We start from the raw sequence: 18,553 nt of genomic DNA on the forward strand, positions 1-18,553 counted from the left end.
TGCCTGGGGGTGGGGGTCACTGGCCACCTGGACCCAGGTGAGGCTGGAGGAGGGGACACTGTCTGAAACACACACGAGGCATCTACTCAAGCAGCAATTTCCCAATTTATTGAAAGTGATCGCTTTGCAAGAATGTCTAGCTAATCCCGTCACAGAAAGGCCCAGAGTGCGCCCAGGCAGACAAGAAATCTCAAGACCACTAGGCGAAGTACTGTTTACCTGTCAGCGGCACAGGGAGCAGACAACAGAGCTGTGATATCCCATCGACTGATTACGAAAAACTCCCCCAAGTAATAAACACGTCTCCAGCACAAACACAGGTTTGTAATAATTAATAAAAGTCGGTATAATATAGATTATCCCCAGAAAAAAAGTCAACAGTCTTCAAACACTGCCTGTTTTTTGTCTGTTTTGTCTTTGTTGACAGGTTGAAAGCATGTTGAAAAAATAAATATTTAAGAGAAGCACACAGCGCCCTCACTACAAGTAGTTCTAAAAAGGGCCGCACACGAAAACACAACATAGGGTCTAAAAAACAGAAACACCATTAAGTATGGCTTTCTTAAGAGTTGCACATGTCACAGAATAAGCGAAAATAATATTATCTTTCATAATATTGCAAAAAGTTCCAGTTTTTGCATTTTCTCAGGGTTTTCTTTTTAAAAGGAAGATGTGCAAAGTTGGAAGCAGTAGCTGTGTCTTGAGCAGAGGTCCCTATCGAGTCCTGGCAGTGTTGTGACTGTCCCCCAGACCAGAGTCCAAACCTACAGCCTGGTCAGGATCCGGAGTTTGATACAGAAGTCTTGGTTTCCCGGCCCCCCACCCCACCCGCAAAGACCCTGCCACCTGACGGACTGTGTTCCACGGCGTTGCCAATGCCAAGTACAGACACACACAAACGAAAAAGTACAAAATGTGAAATGTAATCTGCACGTCTTTTTCCTCTTCATAAAAAAATATTTATTAGTTTAAACATTGATTTTGGGGGAAAAAAATCACGTAAAAAAAACCATTACACGTCTTTTCCCTCCATGCCTCCTGAGAGGCTATGTGTTCGTCTCATCTCTGAAATTCAGCACTGAGTTTACCGCACACGAGAATAAACAACACTGGGGGCTCGGGGGCAGGAAGTGGGACCCTCAGTCTTCCTGGAAAGTACTGTTTCAGGGAAGAAAATGCCCTGGTGGCACTGACGGCGACACCCCAGAAAGGGGACAGGGCAGCAAGGGTGGTCCCGCGCGGGTAGCGAGCAGGGCGGAGAGCGGGAGTCCTGAGTGCAGGGCAGAGGTGGCCCGGGTCGTGGGCAGGACGGCCTGAGAGGTGGGCCCGGGACCAAACCCAGAGACACTTTGTAGCAAAGGTCTGGTTTCCAAATGCGTTTTATAAGAAAGGAAGTCTGTTTATAAAAGGGTTAGAAAGTTGGGGAAAGGGACACGGGTGAGCGCCCTGCTGACAGGCTCAGCCAGGCCTCGCTGTGAAAGGCAGAAGGGGACCGGAGCCCCCAGCACCGGACCCCCCGTCCCCCAGCCCCCGCGCCAGCCTTGAGCTCACAGCTTCCCCAGCTGAGGGGGGTGGAGCGCAGCCCTCTTCTACGGACGGTATCTAAAACAAAAACAAAGCTGTGACTTCTCCCCTGGGCAAGACTTCAGGTCAGCACCCTTGGCCAGCCGCCCCCCAACCCCAGCAGGCCGGAGGCTGTGCTCCAGTCGCCACCACTGGCCCCAGACGGTCTGCGGGGTTTTCCTTTCTCCGCCTGGAAAACTGCGGGGCTGACGGCTGTGGGAAACGAGTGGAAAAGCCCAGCGCCGCCTGTGGCGCCCCAGCTCAGCACCCAAGCGGTCCTGCACTGACAGACAGACGCCCGCGACAGGAGGAGCGAGCTGGGAGGCACGGAATGTCTGTGTCGTGGGCCTGGTCAGGACCCGCGGGAAGGAAGACAGACGGGTCTGTGCCCTGCAACCTGGGAGGGAGACGTCCTCACAGCACAACGCAGGGCCTTGGCAGCTCAGAAAAGAGCGCAGACAGGTCACGAGCAAGACCTGGAAACACGCCAAAGGAAAGATAGCCCTCAGGCTTCGTCAGGTGAGAAGGATGATGCTGAACAGAACCATTTCACGCGATTACCTGCTACCTTAGGACTTAGGCAGTCTGGTTACCCACGCGGGGAGGGGCGCGGCAGCGGGACACCCTCCAGTGTTAGCAGCAACGAAGGCAAGCCCGCCGGGAGGGTCAGCAGGACGGGCCTGGGCGGCAGACGGCCCGGGCCCTGAGAAGTGCACGCAGAACGTGGAGCAGGCCCTGCAGCGGGAGCACCCGGCCCCGCCGCCGCCCCGCGGAAGATAGCACCTGGGAGCCCGGCCCGCGGTCAGCAGCTGCCCCGCGTTCAGCACCAGAGCCCGGAGGCAGGGGGGCCGCGGGGCTTTCCGGACACGGGACCTGGACCCGGACCCTGCAGGGTGGCCGCAGAGCCAGTGGCCTGGGGTGCAGCGGCCGCAGGCAGTGACCAGGCTGCAGAGGCGGAGGGGAAGAAGGGGGAGGGTGGACACGGTGCCAGGTCTGCAGCTCCTGGACCTGGGCCCCCGGGGACGCACCTGGGAGCCCAGCGGTGTCCACCCTTTCCTGGCCTCAGGCCACAGTGCGCCGGAGCCCAGACCATGGGCTCCCCCGTTGCCCACCACTCCCACCTGCTGTGGAGACCACACAGCTCCCTGGCTGCCCCCACGCCCCAGCTCCGCGCTCTGCTGGAGCCCCACTCACTTCTGAACCCACGGGCTGGCGTCTGCGCACGTCGGGGGTGGGGCACACACGCCAGCGGCGGAGGCAGACAGGAGGCCCCAGCCCCAGCCTAGGAGATCCAGGTGAAGTCCTTGTCGCCGCCCCCCGCAGGGCTGTGGGGCCCCCGTGGCGAGTCCTCGTCCTCCTTGTCGTCCCCCAACAGTGCGTCCTCGTGGGCCAGGCCCACGTCGTCCTCATCCTCGCCCAGCTCCTCCTCGCCCTCGCCGCGCGGGTCCTCGGGGTCCTCCAGGTACGGCCCATCGCCAGCGAACAGCTCAGGGGAGCCCTCGGCGCCCCTGCCGTCCAGGGGCCCGGCCCCGCTGCGACCCGCGCAGTCTGCGCACACACCGTGGCGCCGCGAGCCATGCTTGATGCCCACGCTGGCGGCCGACATGAACACGCGGCTGCACAGTTTACACACGTACTTCTTGTCCTTGCTGTGGACCTGCGGGGAGAGGATGGTCAGTGCCGGGGGAGGGTGGTCAGTGCAGGCGGACGGCAGGCAACAGGCCTGCTCAGGCCCCTGACTCTGTCTGGGACCACTGCACACACAGAACTGCAGGTGCCACCAACACTCATCCCTGTCCAGAAGGGCGTGGGCAGTCGGCGGGCTGTGTCCCTCCCCTCATCGGGGCTGGTCTGTCCGGAGCTCAGGCCTGCTTGAGAGTCATGCTGTCTCCTCTGCCTCGCTCCCTACACTTCTCTGCAGATGCTGAGCAATGATCTCTGAACTCTGCCCTCTGAGGGGAGGAGCTCCCACAGCTGCTGGCTAGGGCCTGGAGGCCTGAGGGGGCCAGGTGGTTTGGAGGCCGGGTGATGGGAGCCCCAGGACAGCGGTGACCGGCAATGACTCGAGGCACCTGTCTCCTGAGAAATCCAGTCAGGGCGTCTGGGAGCTGGGCCAAGTGCGGACCTGGGCAGGAGGGCCGGGGGCTCGCCAAGGGGGACCCCGACTGCCGCTTCAGTGCTCCTCCTACAGCTGTGAACCCGCTTCCTAGAGTGACCAGTGCTGCCTCCCTCCTCTAGGCCCAGGGCCTGCGAGGACCGCCCTGGACTCGACCCGCCGCCCCGCCGCCCGCTCACCAGCGTGTGCCGCTTCATGTGCTCGCGCCTGGTGAACTTCTTCCCGCAGATCTCGCAGGGGTAGGGCCGCTCGCCGGTGTGGGAGCGCATGTGCCTCTTGAGGATGCACTGGTGCATGGCCGAGAAGCTGCAGTACGGGCACTTGAACTTCTTCCTGATCACCGCAAACTCGTTGACTGGAAGACAACAGATGGTGGTGAGCCCGGCGCCGTGCGCCCGCCGCCCCCCACAACCCACTCGGAACCCTGCCCTGGAGCCCAGTCTCCACTCGGGGCTTGGGCGTCCCTGCAGGGCTGATGTCCGGAGCTGCGGGACAGGCCGGGGCCCCAGGCCAGAGGTGACGGCCCCCACTTTCTAAGAACACTTCTCAGGTCAGCTAGCATCTCCCGCATCAGCCCCCAAAACACAGAGTCCACACACGGAGTCCCGGCAGGAACGCCAGCACGGACGCGGGCAGGAGCCAGCGGGGCCGCCGCCCCATCGACACGTCTCACGCCCGCACGCCCGCATGCCGGGACACCCGCACGCCCTCACGCCCACACGCCCTCACACCCGCACGTCCTCACGTTCACGTCCGCAGGCTGGTGGCTTTACCCAGAGCAGAGCTGCTGCCTGGTGGACACAGCCCAACAAGAGGCCGGCCAGCCCCAAAGGCACAGTGAACCTCTGCCGCAGGGTGTGGGTCATCCCCACTCTCCCTCCCCTCATGAGGGGAGTTAGAAGTCGGGGTCCCCGGTGTCAGTCCTGCCGTGCAAGGCCCCCCACTGGGCACAAAGGCAGCTCACCCTGAGTGACGCCACAGCCACCCCCTCTGGCGTCAGGGGCATCTGCCCTGTGCCCAGGCCCCAGGCCCCCTCACCCCAGGCTCACTGGGGTTGCTGGGAGCAGCCCAAGTGCTGGGCGGCATTTCCTCCCACGGGAGAAGCCTGGGGCAGCCGTCTGGTCTCCGGTGTCTGGGAGCAGCTTCCTGGCGCTCACGCCGCCCACAACCTGGATGGCCACAGCGGACACCCGCCAGCTGTGCAGTGGCACCGGCACCCAGGGGACAGACCCAGGGTCCCGACAGCCGGGCCAAAGGCAGGCTGGTGGAACCAACCCTAACCAGCAGGAGCGGGACCCTGATCAGACCCCTACCGAGCATCCAGGCACAGCAGGCTCCGGCCTCCATCACAGCCACCCCTGCAGATGCCAAGAGGGAAGCAGATGAGAAAACAAAGGCCACAGTGTCACGCTGCCCACAGGAGTGGGGAGAGGCCGGGAAGCTGACCAGAAGCCAGCCCTCCTCGCTGGGGGGAGCCAGCCAGTCTGCTGCAAGAAGACCAGACAGCTTAAGAGCCCTGCACCCCAGACCCCGGGTCACACAGAGGCAGGGACCCTCGCCACCATCTCCCTGAAGTGTGCCGCCTGGGCCCCCACCCATCCTGCTGCTCGGACCCCCAGCCATGGGCACGTCACCACTGAAATGGCACCAACTGGGCGGCCCAGCGCGGTGACCCTGAGCACTGTGGCCTGGACGCCAGGCCCCTGCACACGTGTGGCTGCGCCGGCTCTGCAGCTCCGTTCCTGAAGCACGCCCGCTGGAGTGTGGGAAAACACCGAGCGGAACATTTTCTCTGATTCCTTAAACAAGCTGTGCAGCCTCTCCTGAGACATCGTAAAGGGGGTCCATGCATCAAGCAACCAGATTTCTTTATCTTCCAGAACACAGGTCAGCGAGGCCATCTGTGGGTCTGCCAGGAGCCTGTCCGCTCTCCTGGACCTGAGAGCTCCTTACTCTGGGACCTCCTGCACCCCACAAATGCCAGGCCGTAGCGGGGGGACACCACCCCAGGTGACCCTGTACCTGCTCAGGCCTGACGGCTGCCCCAGCTGAGGCCATCACGGCCCCAGGACAGGGCTGTGTGGACGGCATCATAGCTGATACGTGGCGCTGCCCTGGGCCCAGCCACCCGTCCACCCCCCTCACGGTTTCCGTGCCAAACGCCTGGGAACGGTCACCAGGCACTGTCCTAAGAGGCGAGGCATTTTGGTACATGCAGGAGCGTGTGTGAGCGCGTGTGGCTGGGAGCTGGGGCGGGAGGGCTGGCGCCTCCCGGGGAAGGCACACGAAGCAGGAGACGGGGACAGTCCCCGTGTCCCATCACACACAGTAGCCACGGTCCACCACGTACCATGCTGAGACCACCTTTCACGCCATGATTTTTATCTGTAAGTTCTTAAATGTGTGAGTGTGTCATATTTGATTAGACAGAAATCCTCCTGTAGAACGTGTATGTTGTCTAGGTTTTCTACCCTGTGAATGATGCTCCGTAAGGTCCCCACGGGAGAACATCTGCACTCAGAGATAGACCCTGAGTCGCGCGCCAAGCAGGCCCGTGCGCCGCGCTCTCAGCCTCCTGAGGGCACGGGGGACACAGACCACGGCCACACCGCCAGCAGCACTGCACCCTGCAGACTCAGCCGGCGGGCCGGGGAGGCAAGCAGAGCGTCCAGCAGCTCTGCCGTGGGTGAGGAGCCAGCCCTCCCCAAGCAGGGCTCCCACGCCCCGACGGAGGGCCCCCCCCAGCCAGGGAGTCCCGCAGAGGGTGCCGAGCCGGGAAGGAGGGACAGGCACCCAGCCCGGCATGTCCAGTGCGGGACCCCCTCTGGGAGCTGGGCCGGGCTCACCACGCCCAGCAGCCTGCCTCACGGAGGAGCACCTCCTGCTCTTTGCCTCATCCCTCGGACCACTGGGCCCACCCGGCTGCCCATCAGCGAGGCCGCAGTGGTGCTGCCCGCGTCCCCACGGGTTCCCTCAGCACGAGACCTCGATTTTCGTGTCATCACAGAGTACAGCAATGGTGCCACCCATGCTGGGGTGGAAAAGGAGAGCAGGGAGGTGAGCTTTTAGGTTATTGTATTTAAAACAGTCTTTCTGAGGATACAGTTAGCCACTGCTTCTATTCTGCTTTTATTCACACAGTAATTTAAACTTGAACGATTATTCTAGCCTGTGTTTAATAACTCAGACCTACATGTTTAAGAAAGAACTTATCTCTGTACTAAGGTGCTGGGTTTTCCCCTAGAACAACAATTCAGGGTGCACAGACCAGAGACTGATGCGCCATCAGGGACCCCCCTCCGTCCTGCGCCTCTGCAGGCCACCCCGCTGCAGGCGGCCCGCTTAGGACACGCCTTCTGAACTCGCCCCGTGATGACGCACTTTGCTGTTTCCTTCATGCGTTATGAGTCTCTGTTGCTCCTCTAACAAATACCACAAACTGGGCAGCTTAAAGCAACAGAAACCGATCCTCGTCCAGTCCTGGAGACCAGACGTCTGAGATCAAGCTGTCTCGGGGCCGCACTCCCTCCGGAGGCTCCAGTGGGGGGACCTTCCTGCCTCTTCCAGCTTCTGGGGGCTCCAGGCGTCCCTGGGCTGGTGGCCGCCTCCTTCCCGTCTCTGCCTCCGTCTCCACGTGGCTTCTCCCTGTGTCTGTGTCTCTCCTCTTCTGTCTCTTTTAAGGATATTCATCACTGGATTTAGGGCCAACTTGGATATTTCAAGATGATCTCATCTTGTGGTCCTTAATTTAATTATGTCTGTAATAGGGTCACATTCACAGGTTCCAGAAGTTAAAACATGCGTGTGATCCTTTAGGTGGGAGGCACCGTGCTACCTACCATGAACAGTACCGATTCTCATAAACACTAACAAAGCCTTACAAATTCATAAAGTGAGAGAGCGATCAAAACAAATGAAAAAGCACGAATATTAAATTGAAACACTCCCCAATCTGCCCTAAAAACAGAATCCTTTTTGTCTGGAATCAAGCTTCCAGGGTGAACAGCAACCTTGATCATCAGGAAGCCAGGTGAGAGGCTGGCACCAGTGTATTCAAAACACGAAGCTCAGTCACACTGGGGTACAATTTTACAGAAATGCATCCGCAAGAACACCGCTCAGCAAAGCCGGCCCAGAGGAAGCAGGCCTCCGCCTTGCACTGCGGGGAAGCAGGGCTGTGGTAAACGTCGCTGGCCAGTGACGTTCCAGAGCAACTTCATGATCACACCCAGGACTCCAGAAAAGGCTAGTGGACGAAAGGCGGCTGCAGGGGGCCGGTGAGCACAGGGGGCTCTGCGGGAGGGCGTGCGAGTCTTTCAGCTGGAACAGTCCTGGATTTTTATTCTTCCTCTGATTGTAATTTCTCAAGACGCTGCACTTCAAGTGCATTTCAGAAATGGAGTCAAACACGGACTTTTGTTTTTCCGTTTATAAACTTACGAGGCTACCGCTTTGTTAGAATATAGTAAAGCTACGATGAGTCCTGATTATTTTAAGGAGGTTTTAACCTTACGTGAAGTGCACAAGCTTCAGGCATGCAGCTCAGTGAGTTTTTTCTCTCATACAGACCCAGGGAACCACCATCTGAATGGGACACGTGGCACCCCTTGCGCACCGAGGCTGGTCGATGGCCGCCCTGCCCTCCATCACCAGACGCTGGCTCTGCGGCTCGGCCTGGGGTCCTGACCGCTGGCTGCAGCGTGGCTCACTCAGCACAGAGGCGGCCTGGGCTTGCTGGCTGCCGTGGGGTCTTCCACATGCCCGAGGACCACGTGCCTGTTCTGCAGCCGACGTGCACAGCGGGGCTCAGACGGCTGTCTTGCGTGTCTTTTGGGGGACCATGTTCTCACTTCTGTTGGATGTGTGCCTGAGAAAGGACTCTCTGGGCTCCGCAGACACAGCCAAGGAGGCTTATCATGGTGGCTGCACCAACTTATGTTCCCACTGGCCGTGCACGAGCCTGTTCCCGCCGGTCGTGGGCAGGAGGGCGGAGGGGCTGAGACCTGGCTTTCATCAGTGTCTCCCGGCCCCTAGTGACCCCGAGCCCTGGGTCACTTGGACACCCTCTTCAGTGAAGTGCTCGTCCAAGCTTCTGATCATTGACTGAGCTGCTGAGCCTTTGAACTTTTCAGTTCTATGCATCCTTCTGAATATTCAGATGCGTTTACTGCAGATGCTCCAGGCTGTGAGTGGCCCTTTCACTCTCATAATGGCGTCTCTCAGCGCAGAAACTAAGCACTGTGATGACCTCGTTCGTCAGACTGCTCTCGTCAGTGCTTCTGAGGAGCTGCCTCGGGAATGTCTGCCTGTCCCCACGACTGCAGAGACCTAGGGAGCTTCTGGAAGACGCTTTCCTTCTACATTTAGGGTCATGAGCAACACTGTCTTACTCCCGTCTGTACTCTGGGGCTTAGACAGCGGGGGCCCCGGAGGGGCTGCCCTCCCCGGGGCACTTCCAGGAGACGGTAAATAGACTGCCCCGGGGCATAACATACAGACCAGCCTCCTCCACCTGCTCCCACTCCGGATCACGGCTCCGGCCCGTCTCCCTGAGGCCAGACAAGCATAATGACACCTTCTCATACCTTTTATTGACAATCAGCACTTCCCCCTCTGGCTGCTGGTCACCGTGGCAACAGCTGGCTCTACTGACCGTCCGCCATCGCGGCCACTGCCGCCGGCGACCGGCGGTGTTCATCCTTCCTGCCGCACGTCCACTTCCTGTCTCACTGGTGTTCGCTCCCTCTCTCCTCCTGCTTCCTTGGGGCTAATCTGCTACTCTTCTCCTCACTTCCTGACCATCCCCCAGTTGGAACCTTCCTTCTTTTCTGGAAAGTGCAACTAGGACTGTAGATGTCCCTTAAACACACTGCAGCTGGGTCTTCCGCGTTTTGACGTGTTGTGTTTCTATCATCACCTAGTTCACAGTCTTCTAGTGTCCACTGTGACCTGCTCTGGCGTTGACTGCTGTTGGTTTTTAGAAGTTAATTTCACTGAGGTCGGAGACCACGCTCTGATTTCATCCTTTGGGGTTTGCTGAGACCTGTGTTATATTCCCGTTCAGTCTATCTGGTAAATATTTCATGTGCATTTGGACTATTCGACGCTCGTTTGGTGCAAACTGTTTACTTGTGTTGTGACAGGCAGACACTTCTCCAGAACAGAGACGCAAAACTCCTGAACAAAACAGCAGCGGAGCCGACCACACGGGGAAAGGACAGCCCTCGTGACCCAGTGGGGTTATTCCAGGAATTCAGGGTTAGTATCTGAAAACTGCCCAAACCTCCTGCAGCCGCACTGAGCCTGTCGCGGTTCTGAGCCCGAGTGTCCAGCAGGTGCGTCTCCCGCCGGACTGACCCTCACCACGTGAGGTCCTCGCGACATCAGGGACTCTTTTTAGGCTAGTGTTTCCTTGGTTTCTCTTGTTTATTTTACTTTTGGTGGGGGAGGTAATTAGGGTTACTTTTTGTTTCCTGAAGGAGGCGCTGGGGACTGCACCCTGGGCCTTGTCGTGCTGCGCACGCGCCCCATCACGGAGCTACACCCATCACCTTGGTTTCTCTTCTTCACCTTTTTCCTTTTAACCTTTCTGTGTTCTTATCTATGAAGCATGTTACCTACAAACAACAAATTTTCCTTGAAAAACAAGCTGATAGTCTTTTCTTTTTCGTGCACGTTCAGCAGATTTGTAACAAAGGGGTTGTTGGTGTAGCTGGGCGACCATCTCGCTGTGTGTTTTCTGTTTGTCCTTTTATGGGTTTGGGGCCTTTAACCCTCCTTGCTTGCCTTCTTTCAAATTAATCAAGTATTACTCCATTTTTCTGCTCATAAGCCTTTTTTGAACTGCACATGATTTTTGTTACCATTCATTGTGACTTTGTAAAGAAGCAAGAACCGTCCAACGGCCAGGCTTGCTCACCTCTCCCGTCTCTGAGCTGCAAGTATTGTGCATACGCTCCTGTTTGTGTCAGAGAACCATAAATGTTGCTTTGAACGATCAAGATGTTTCCCAGCGAGGGCTGTGTTTAGTACTTCTTGTCAGCTGGCAATGAACCCCTCAGTTTGCTGGTGTGACGCTGTCTTCTCGCAGCCTTGGTCTGTGCACGCTCCTGGGGGGTGTGGGGCCCGGCGTTTCCACAGCCCCTCGGGGGCGGCCCGCTGCGGCCCAGCTCCCGCGCTTCTGCCGTCAAGTCAGACCTCGATCTCGGTGCTTTTCCTCTTAACGGCCTTTCTCTCCGGCTGCTTCTGCGATTCTTGTTTTTGTCTTTGGTTTTCAGTAGGTCTGGTTTTGGGGCTGCTCTGTCCTGCTCTTCATCCTGCTTTGGGGTCACTGGGCTTCTTGAGCATGTGGATCGACGTCTTCCATCGTTGTGGACAGTTCTCAGCTGCTGTCTCTTCAGATGCTGCTTCTGCTCCAATCTCCCTCTTCTGGACCTGCAGTCACACGCGTATCAGACATTTCCACTGTTCCCACGTGTGTCTTCTTCTCTGAGCTTCAGCCTGGACCCTCTGTCTTCCAGCCGCTCGCCCTCTGCTAGCGGTGCCCAGGCTGCTGCTGAACTGCCTCGTGGGTCCTCAGCTTCACACAGGATATGTTCAGTCCCAGCAGGCTTACTGGGCTCTTTCTTACAGCCCAGTTCTCTTGAAAGCCTCCCCCTTAACCTCTCTTTCACCACCTCCTTGAATGTGGTGTAGACATCTCCCGGCTTGACTCCTGGGAGTGGCCCCTCTGGGGTCTCAGCCGGAGGCCTGGGGTGCATCCCTGGGCCCCTCGGCCAGCCCGGGCTCAAACCCCGCTCAGTGCCCAGTGCTGCACGGTGGCGTTAATCTCTGCTCCCCGGGCTTCTTCCGGCAGGACCCTGGCTCTGTGGGCGTCCCAGGAGTCGAGGGGCTTGTCTGCAGACTTGGGAGCTGCTTCTCTGTGGCTTCTTGCTTTTTGAGATTTTCCCCCTAGGCCCAGACCCCCTGGCTGCCCCAAAGGACACTTCCCACACTGCCCTCTGCTCAGCCTCTGTTCCCTGCACCAGCGTTTGGGGAGTGTGCTGGAGAAAAATCCAGGAGCATGTACAGCTGATCTGTCCTCACCCTGCTCCCAAGGGCTCAGCCTCCAAGTCCCACCTGCACCGCTGTGCGCCAGGATGGGTGTGTGCATGTGTATACATGCGTGAGTGTGCATATGAATGCATGCGTGTATATGCACTGTATGTGTGTGTATATATGTACTGTGTGGGTGTGTGTATGTGTGTCTATGTGTGTGGGGTTGGGGGGGCCAGCTTCTGAAATAGTTTTTGCCTGGAGGGTAAACCCCATACAAGCTAGTCATGGTTGAAACTGGAAACTCACAGGTTTTTTTTTTTCAGGACGTTTTCTTTAAAATAAATTAATGCCCTTCCGTCAGCACCTGAGTTACGTGCAACCACCGCGCTGACAACGGTCCAGACTGGGCTGTTATACACTTACAGCGTGCTCTGCATAGTAAGCCAGCGTCCCCAGGCAAGAAACCCTCACTTCTACACACAATGCCCGACCACATGTGGCTGGAACCCGAGTTTCTGAGGCCACCCACTCACATGCTGAGGATGTGGTAAACACGGCAAGAAGCCTAAACGAATCCGTAGACATGGAGAAAGGTTTGCGGGAGTCAACGGATCTCAATAACCAGCCACTTATTACTGCAGCCCTCTGTGCTCAAGAAAGGGCAATGTTAGGTATGGATGCGTTTTTAAAAACTCTTTGAAATCAATTCCTGAGCCACAATATTTCAGTGAGAAATTCGATTGAACATGAGCAATGCAATACCTCGATGAACTTGCTGAGAACCTTCCGCTGGATGACTGGACACATTTCAGGGAAGTGACATCAGATGTGAGAGTGAGCTCAGGTGGCCGTCCAGGCCGACACGCCTCTCACCTCCCTTCCCCATGGACCACAAACTTCTTTCTTTCTTTTTCAAGGAGCAATTATCTATCTGTCTATTTTAAAAAGAAATTCAACTTGTTTTAAACTAAAAGAACACCAAAACATTTCACTTATTTCCCCCACCTCTGGAAATCACCGAACTCCCTCCGCTGTACCTACGAGCTTGTGTGTGTGTGTTTCAGATTCATGTACAGGTCACATCACGTGGTATTTGTCGTCCTCTGTCTGACTTGTTTCAGTGCGCACGATGCCCCGCGGCCTGCCGTGCACCCGTCTTGTCACACGTGGCAGGATGTCGTTCTTTTTTATGACTGATATTCCACTGCACCTGAATGGTGTGTGTATATAAACGATTTTCTTTATCCATTCATATCTTGGCTTTTGTAAATAATGCTGCGATGAACAAATCTATTTCTTTTAGGCATGATGGAAACTTTCTGAAATTTCTTAATTGTTTTTAAACACTAACATAGCCTTTCTGCACAGCAGTGCAGGGCCTCTCCATGCGCTGGCCTCCTTGTGGGCCCCAGCCGTGCCCCACCCACCCAGGGAAAGCCCCTCAAGGAGCCGAGACAGGGAAGCAGCCCGGGCTCTGCGCCGCCACACTGGACGCGCACTCTCTGAGCCCTAGCAGCCCAACGATCCTGTTGTGACCAGCGAAAGAGAAGAGGAGAGCTCCCTCTCCTCAGGAATGACGTTTATGCACAAACCGGCACTTACTGAAACCCACGAGGAAGCGGGCCCCCTGGACATGGGCCACCCAGCGGTCCTTTAACTCCCAGGGACACCGCTAGGGTGGGGTCACCCTGAGCCTCTCTCAAAACCCAACTTTTCTCCATCCTCAGAACTCGTTTTTTATGACAGTAAACGATGGACAGGGCAGAGGGGCAGCCTGGCTGCATGTGGACCACGGCCCGGCCACGGTCGGGGTGGGGATGGGCCCGCTTGCTGGACCGCAGGGAAGCACCTCTCTCCCACAAACCCATCCGCATGGCTCCGCCTGGGCCCTGAAGCCCACGGGGGCTCAGCTGCCTGCAGACGTGGGCCGTGTCTGGTGCAGGCGGACGGTAGCGAAGACAGGCGCCGTTTCTGGGAAGAAGCCCAGCTTTGGTGACTAAAGGGCAGCACACGCCAAGGACACGGACACTGGGCTTCGTCCCCACATCTTTCCAGAAAGGAACAGGGTCAGAGCTGTCTGGTTCCTCGCCTCCGGGACGGGGGCACAATGTCCTGCCCCTCCTCTCCTGCCCTGCCCCTACAAGTCAGCAACCTTGCACAATGCCGGTGACCCCAAACCTCATCGCCTGGAGGCTGGAGCTGCAGCTGCCCCGCCTGCCCAAGGCTGGGTACTGAGAGGCTTTCGCTGGCCCCGGCTCACGCCGATGCCCGGTCTCGACTGCTGCAGCCCCCCCGGCTCTGCCACCACCCGCTGGCCACCTGGACCTGAACACCAGGCTGCCGCAGCAGACAAGCATGTGCCAATGTCTGCCCCCGTGTGCAGAGCGCCTGTTCCAGCCTGTCTGGCCTCAAAACAACTGTCCACAGCGGAGGCGTCTATCTCCTCGTGGCTCCTTAGCTGACTCCAGAGCGAAGCCCTGGGCAAGTCCATCCAGGCTGTGAGAGGCGCACCAGCCACGCGGTGAGCCAGAAAGACCCCGGGCATCCTGGAAGGGCCGGCCCCTGGGAACCCCAGGCACTGGCTGGAGCCAACTCCAGAGGAGGCCGGTCGCTTGACCCTGGCCTCCAGGTCCGAGGGGCATCGATCTAGAAGGAGAGACAGACGAGTTACAGGCTGTCGGGAGCAAAGGGACCAGGAAGACATCAGCACAGACACACATCACCCCTACTCACCGGGTCCCCGTCCAAGCCACACAAGGATGACCAGTCACGCGTCTGGAAAGAAGCTCACAGTTAACTCTCCAGAGCAGACACGCAAAAAACAGAACTCCAGCTCCTCCCACCAAAACCATCCTGTTCAAAAGGAGTGCGTTTGATCTATTTCTAAATACAATCTCCTGGAAGATTTTTGTTTTCTCCAGGGAAACAATCAAACCTAACAGAACTGCCTTTAAATAAACGCCAGGGACACCGCTAGGGTGGGGTCACCCTGGGCCTCTCTCAAAACCCAACTTTTCTCTGTCCTCAGATCTCGTTTCATGACAGTAAACGATGGACGGGGCAGAGGGGCAGGCTGGCTGCACGTGGACCACGGCCCCAGCCACGGTCGGGATGGGGATGGGCCCACCTGCCAGACCGCAGGGAAGCACCTCTCTGCCACAAGCCCATCCACGCTGACCTCAGACGCAGCAAGTGGACCTCTGCAGCCACAGTCGGCGATGGTCAGAAACTCGCAGTGACCCAGCACCGCGGCAGAACCCCTTCGACACCGGCCAGAACGGCTCCGTCTGAGGAACTAGGTTTTCAACCTGCTGCCGTATGAGGCTTCTCATTAGCGTGGAAATCCCTCAGAAAAATATCTTAATTTAAATACAAAAACCCATTTGACTTTGTGTAACGTGTTGCCGTGAGGGTGAAGCAACTATCACTGCGAAGTGGGCGCCTGGGCCACCATGAGTGACACCGGGCTGGGTGGGTGTGGCTGGGGGGGGACAACTACCACAGAGGCTCCACACAGCCCCCGAGCTCGCTCAGGACACGCGGCGCCCACCGGGACGTATGCAGTGGACGAGTGTCTGGTCCAGGCTGCCCAGCCGGCCGCTCTCACGTCTTACCTGGGCAGGGGGGGCGGGGCCGGCCCCCTGGGCTCCGTCCGGCCCCCTGGGCTCCGTCCGGCCGTGCGCCAGAGCGGGCCTCGTGGGCTCTGAGTGGAGGAGAGTGGAGGGGCTGGAGGGCGGCACCTCTGCTCAGACCAGCGACCCCCCCAGGGTGACTCGGGCTGGCGCCAGGCCCTGGGAACACAGGGAACGAGTCTCACCCATGTGAACGGACACCGGCTGCTGGGCTCTAGAGAGTTCCAGAAGCACTGCCCCTGCCAGGCCTGCAGTGAGCAGAGCTGCTGTGCGATGCAGCCAGGGTCTCGCTGGGTGAGGGTGCTGGGTACTTTTATCAGCTCGCCACTCCCAAATGCAGGGTCTCCGTGCGTGGCTTGCGTGCGTGGGGGTCTCTCTCCCAGAAGCAAAACGATCACAACAGGGCGGGCTGGCACAGAAGGTCAGACCCACGCGAGAGCCAGGCGCACGCACGGCTGCACCTCCCGGGAGCCTCTTCTGGAAGGTGCTTCAGGGTGTGTATGCCTGGCTGTTTACCTGAAGGGCACTAATGTGTCCATCGACGCCCTTTCACAAGAGATGGTCTAAGACTCCAGGATCAAGGTCTTTGATTCATTGCCAAGCACCGTATGGAAACAGTCTTTATACCAAAATCGAAACAAAACTCAGCTGCAGCTGTTCTCCTGAACGTTGGGGTCAGCCCGCAGAGAACCGTTGAGAACAGCGGAAGGACGCAGCTGGCGGCCCCCGGTCCAGCCAAACCCCACCCGCCGCCACCCGAGGCCTGAGTTCTGGCCCCGAGGAGCTGGTGGGAGCCTCGCACATCCTTCCAGCAAGACAGTCAGGAGGAACCTCGGCTCCTCCCGGGCAACACCACCCAGCCGACACGTGCAGGACGTGCGGGGCTTCTGGGAGGCCACGAGGCGGCGCCGCCCTGTGTCCCCACCCCAGTAACCAGAGCGAGCTGGTTCACCTCCAGTTTATTCCCCTGAAATCAAAGTTACCTGTGTTCTCACAGCATTTTTCAAGGTCTCTCCTGGATTAACACACACCCCCAAACACAGCTCAGGGAACAGCCACGCTCTGAGCCACACACGTGCTTGTCAGTTTCTGCTCAGTGACCAGTGACTGTTAGCAGCTGGGAAGCCAGCCTGCTGTTGCAGACATGATACAAGTAAAAGAATCAAGTTAAGCCGAATCAAAATGAAAAGTACAAAAGTCCTCTGATGGAGAAGTCGGTTAAAGAGCAATGGCCCAGGAACAAAGCCGCCTGCGGAACTTAGCTGCCAAGTCCGTGCTGTCAGACCCACAAGAACAGGAAGCTCCAGAAAGGCCCTGTGAGCACCGGCTGTGGGTTTCTGCTTGGCACTGCCTGTGTATTCGACGATGCACTTAATTTAAACACCTGCAACCACCACCTCTTTCTTCTGCAAAATTGCAGGCCGACCATTCTGGTGCATCACAGGCCCCCCTCGAGAAGACCAGGCAGGCCCTTGGGGACCCTGTGCCCAACAGACGTCACACCGGGGACGAGCCCTATCTGCTTCTCCAACCATGAGCCACGGTTGTGCTGTCGGTCCAATGGGCACCCCCAAAATTACAAAATGAAGGGCTTGGCCCTGGAAAAAGCTTGTCAACAATCAGCTCAAGGAGCCTGGGGGTCAGAGTCAGGAAACACCCTCCAACCCCCCTGAACCCAGTGAGGAGAGAGGGTCACCCAACATCACAGCACAGGCCCCCGTCTCCTTCCCAGGGCACTGGGAGGGCTGCCTCCTGGAGCCTGGGCAGCGAGAAGCGGGCAGCAGTATCCTGCTCTGCCGTCAGTGGCACCTGGCCTGAGGCTTTTTTCTTCCTTCGAACCTGCTTTCAGGTCCCCGGCGCACACACCACCCCTGTGCTCCCCAGGCCGCTGGTCGCCTGGGGCTCAGGGGCGCGCATCCCGGCCGGGCAGCACCCAGGAGGGCCCCCCCATCGGGGCGCTCACATCAGGCAGGCCCCTAACAACATCTTCAACTGAATGGACAACTGTGACTCGTCTGGAAACAGTGCCGGCAGTGGGTGGACGTGGGGAACGCTGAGGGGCTGACGTTTGTCGCATCTGTTCGCAGAAGCCGACATCTGGGAACCGAGCCACACGGAGCAGACACTCTCAAAGGCATCTCTGACCCTGGACCTGCCACAGGAATCTGGGCCTTGCAGGGCAAGTGTCTGCGGCAGGTGCCTGGAGCGCTGGCCCCATCCTGGCTCCCCGCGGGCATCTCCCAGCCCCGCCTGCCGCCAGGGACCCACCTGCCACAGGGAGGGTCAACCACGCAATCTTGAAAAATAAGGCTTTTTTCTGGGTGTTTCCACTCCTCATTTTAGTGTAAGCCCCGAACAGGCAGATCTAACTGACGATGTGAGAAGCGCGTGTCCCACAACAGCCCATTCCTCCAGCAAGGCCTGCAGCCTCTCTGCCCCACCCACCAGGCACAGCCCAGGCACCAGCTCCCAGCCACCAGCGAAGGACTCTGCCAACCTCCCAACCCTTTCGCAAGGGTGCAGCTACCAACAACAGCAGCGAAGTGGGAGGTTTAGAGGATCAAAAGCACGGAGGTTAGAACAGATCAGAAACAACAAAATACCAAAACCCAGCAGTCCGCTTCCCCTGGAGTCACAGACGTACTGAAAGCAGACGAGCTCTGGGCTCCCTGCAAACTGTGGAGGGAGGTGTGCGCAGAGCCTCGGCCACGCCCGGGGCAGGTGTGGCTGCCTGACTGCCATGTCAAGAGCGAGGGGACACGCAGCATTCAGTGACCCCCCTCGGAGGGGACCACCCGACGGGGTCACCACCCACTCCCGTGACTGCACCTGGTGCCAGGATGGGATCTGGGCCTCTGCTGGGTGACGGGGGACCCAGAGGAGTGGAGGCCATCTCTCCTGTGCCCCTTGGTGCCACATCCCAGAGCCCCGCGGTCAGACCGCTGGCCCGACCAGGTGAAATCAGTGTTTTCTGGCTAGCTGGACCTTGGCCCCACCCAAAGCGCGGTTCCCACACAGACACAGGCCCACCTGGAAAGCAGAGGCTGCCAGACGCGGGACGGCAGAGGCACCAAGAAATCACCCCCCACAACACAGTGGTTCAGCCACAGAGGAGCCGGTGCCGCCCTCCCGGGGCCTCTGACACACAGCTTCACCCCGAACCGAGGGCAGAGACAGGTGTTCTGCCTGTCCCAGCCCGAGGGGG

General features: G+C 58.4%; 1 protein-coding gene across 3 annotated transcripts in view; it reads right to left on the reverse strand.

Moving 5' to 3' along the window:
• Nucleotides 1–86: 86 nt before the first annotated feature.
• The window catches only part of ZBTB46 (zinc finger and BTB domain containing 46), a 52,826-nt gene continuing 34,359 nt past the window's right edge, over nt 87–18,553 (reverse strand). For all 3 annotated transcript variants that reach the window (XM_074347669.1, XM_074347670.1, XM_074347668.1), the window contains exons 4-5: nt 3,859–4,034; nt 87–3,220 (exon numbers count right to left, since the gene is read on the reverse strand). In XM_074347669.1, the coding sequence (XP_074203770.1) occupies nt 2,846–3,220; nt 3,859–4,034 (551 nt within the window). In that variant the 3' untranslated portion in view covers nt 87–2,845. The remainder of the gene's footprint in view (nt 3,221–3,858; nt 4,035–18,553) is intronic.

This window comes from Camelus bactrianus, chromosome 19 (assembly GCF_048773025.1).
Source record: "Camelus bactrianus isolate YW-2024 breed Bactrian camel chromosome 19, ASM4877302v1, whole genome shotgun sequence".
In the NCBI taxonomy this organism is placed as follows: Eukaryota; Metazoa; Chordata; class Mammalia; order Artiodactyla; family Camelidae; genus Camelus; species Camelus bactrianus.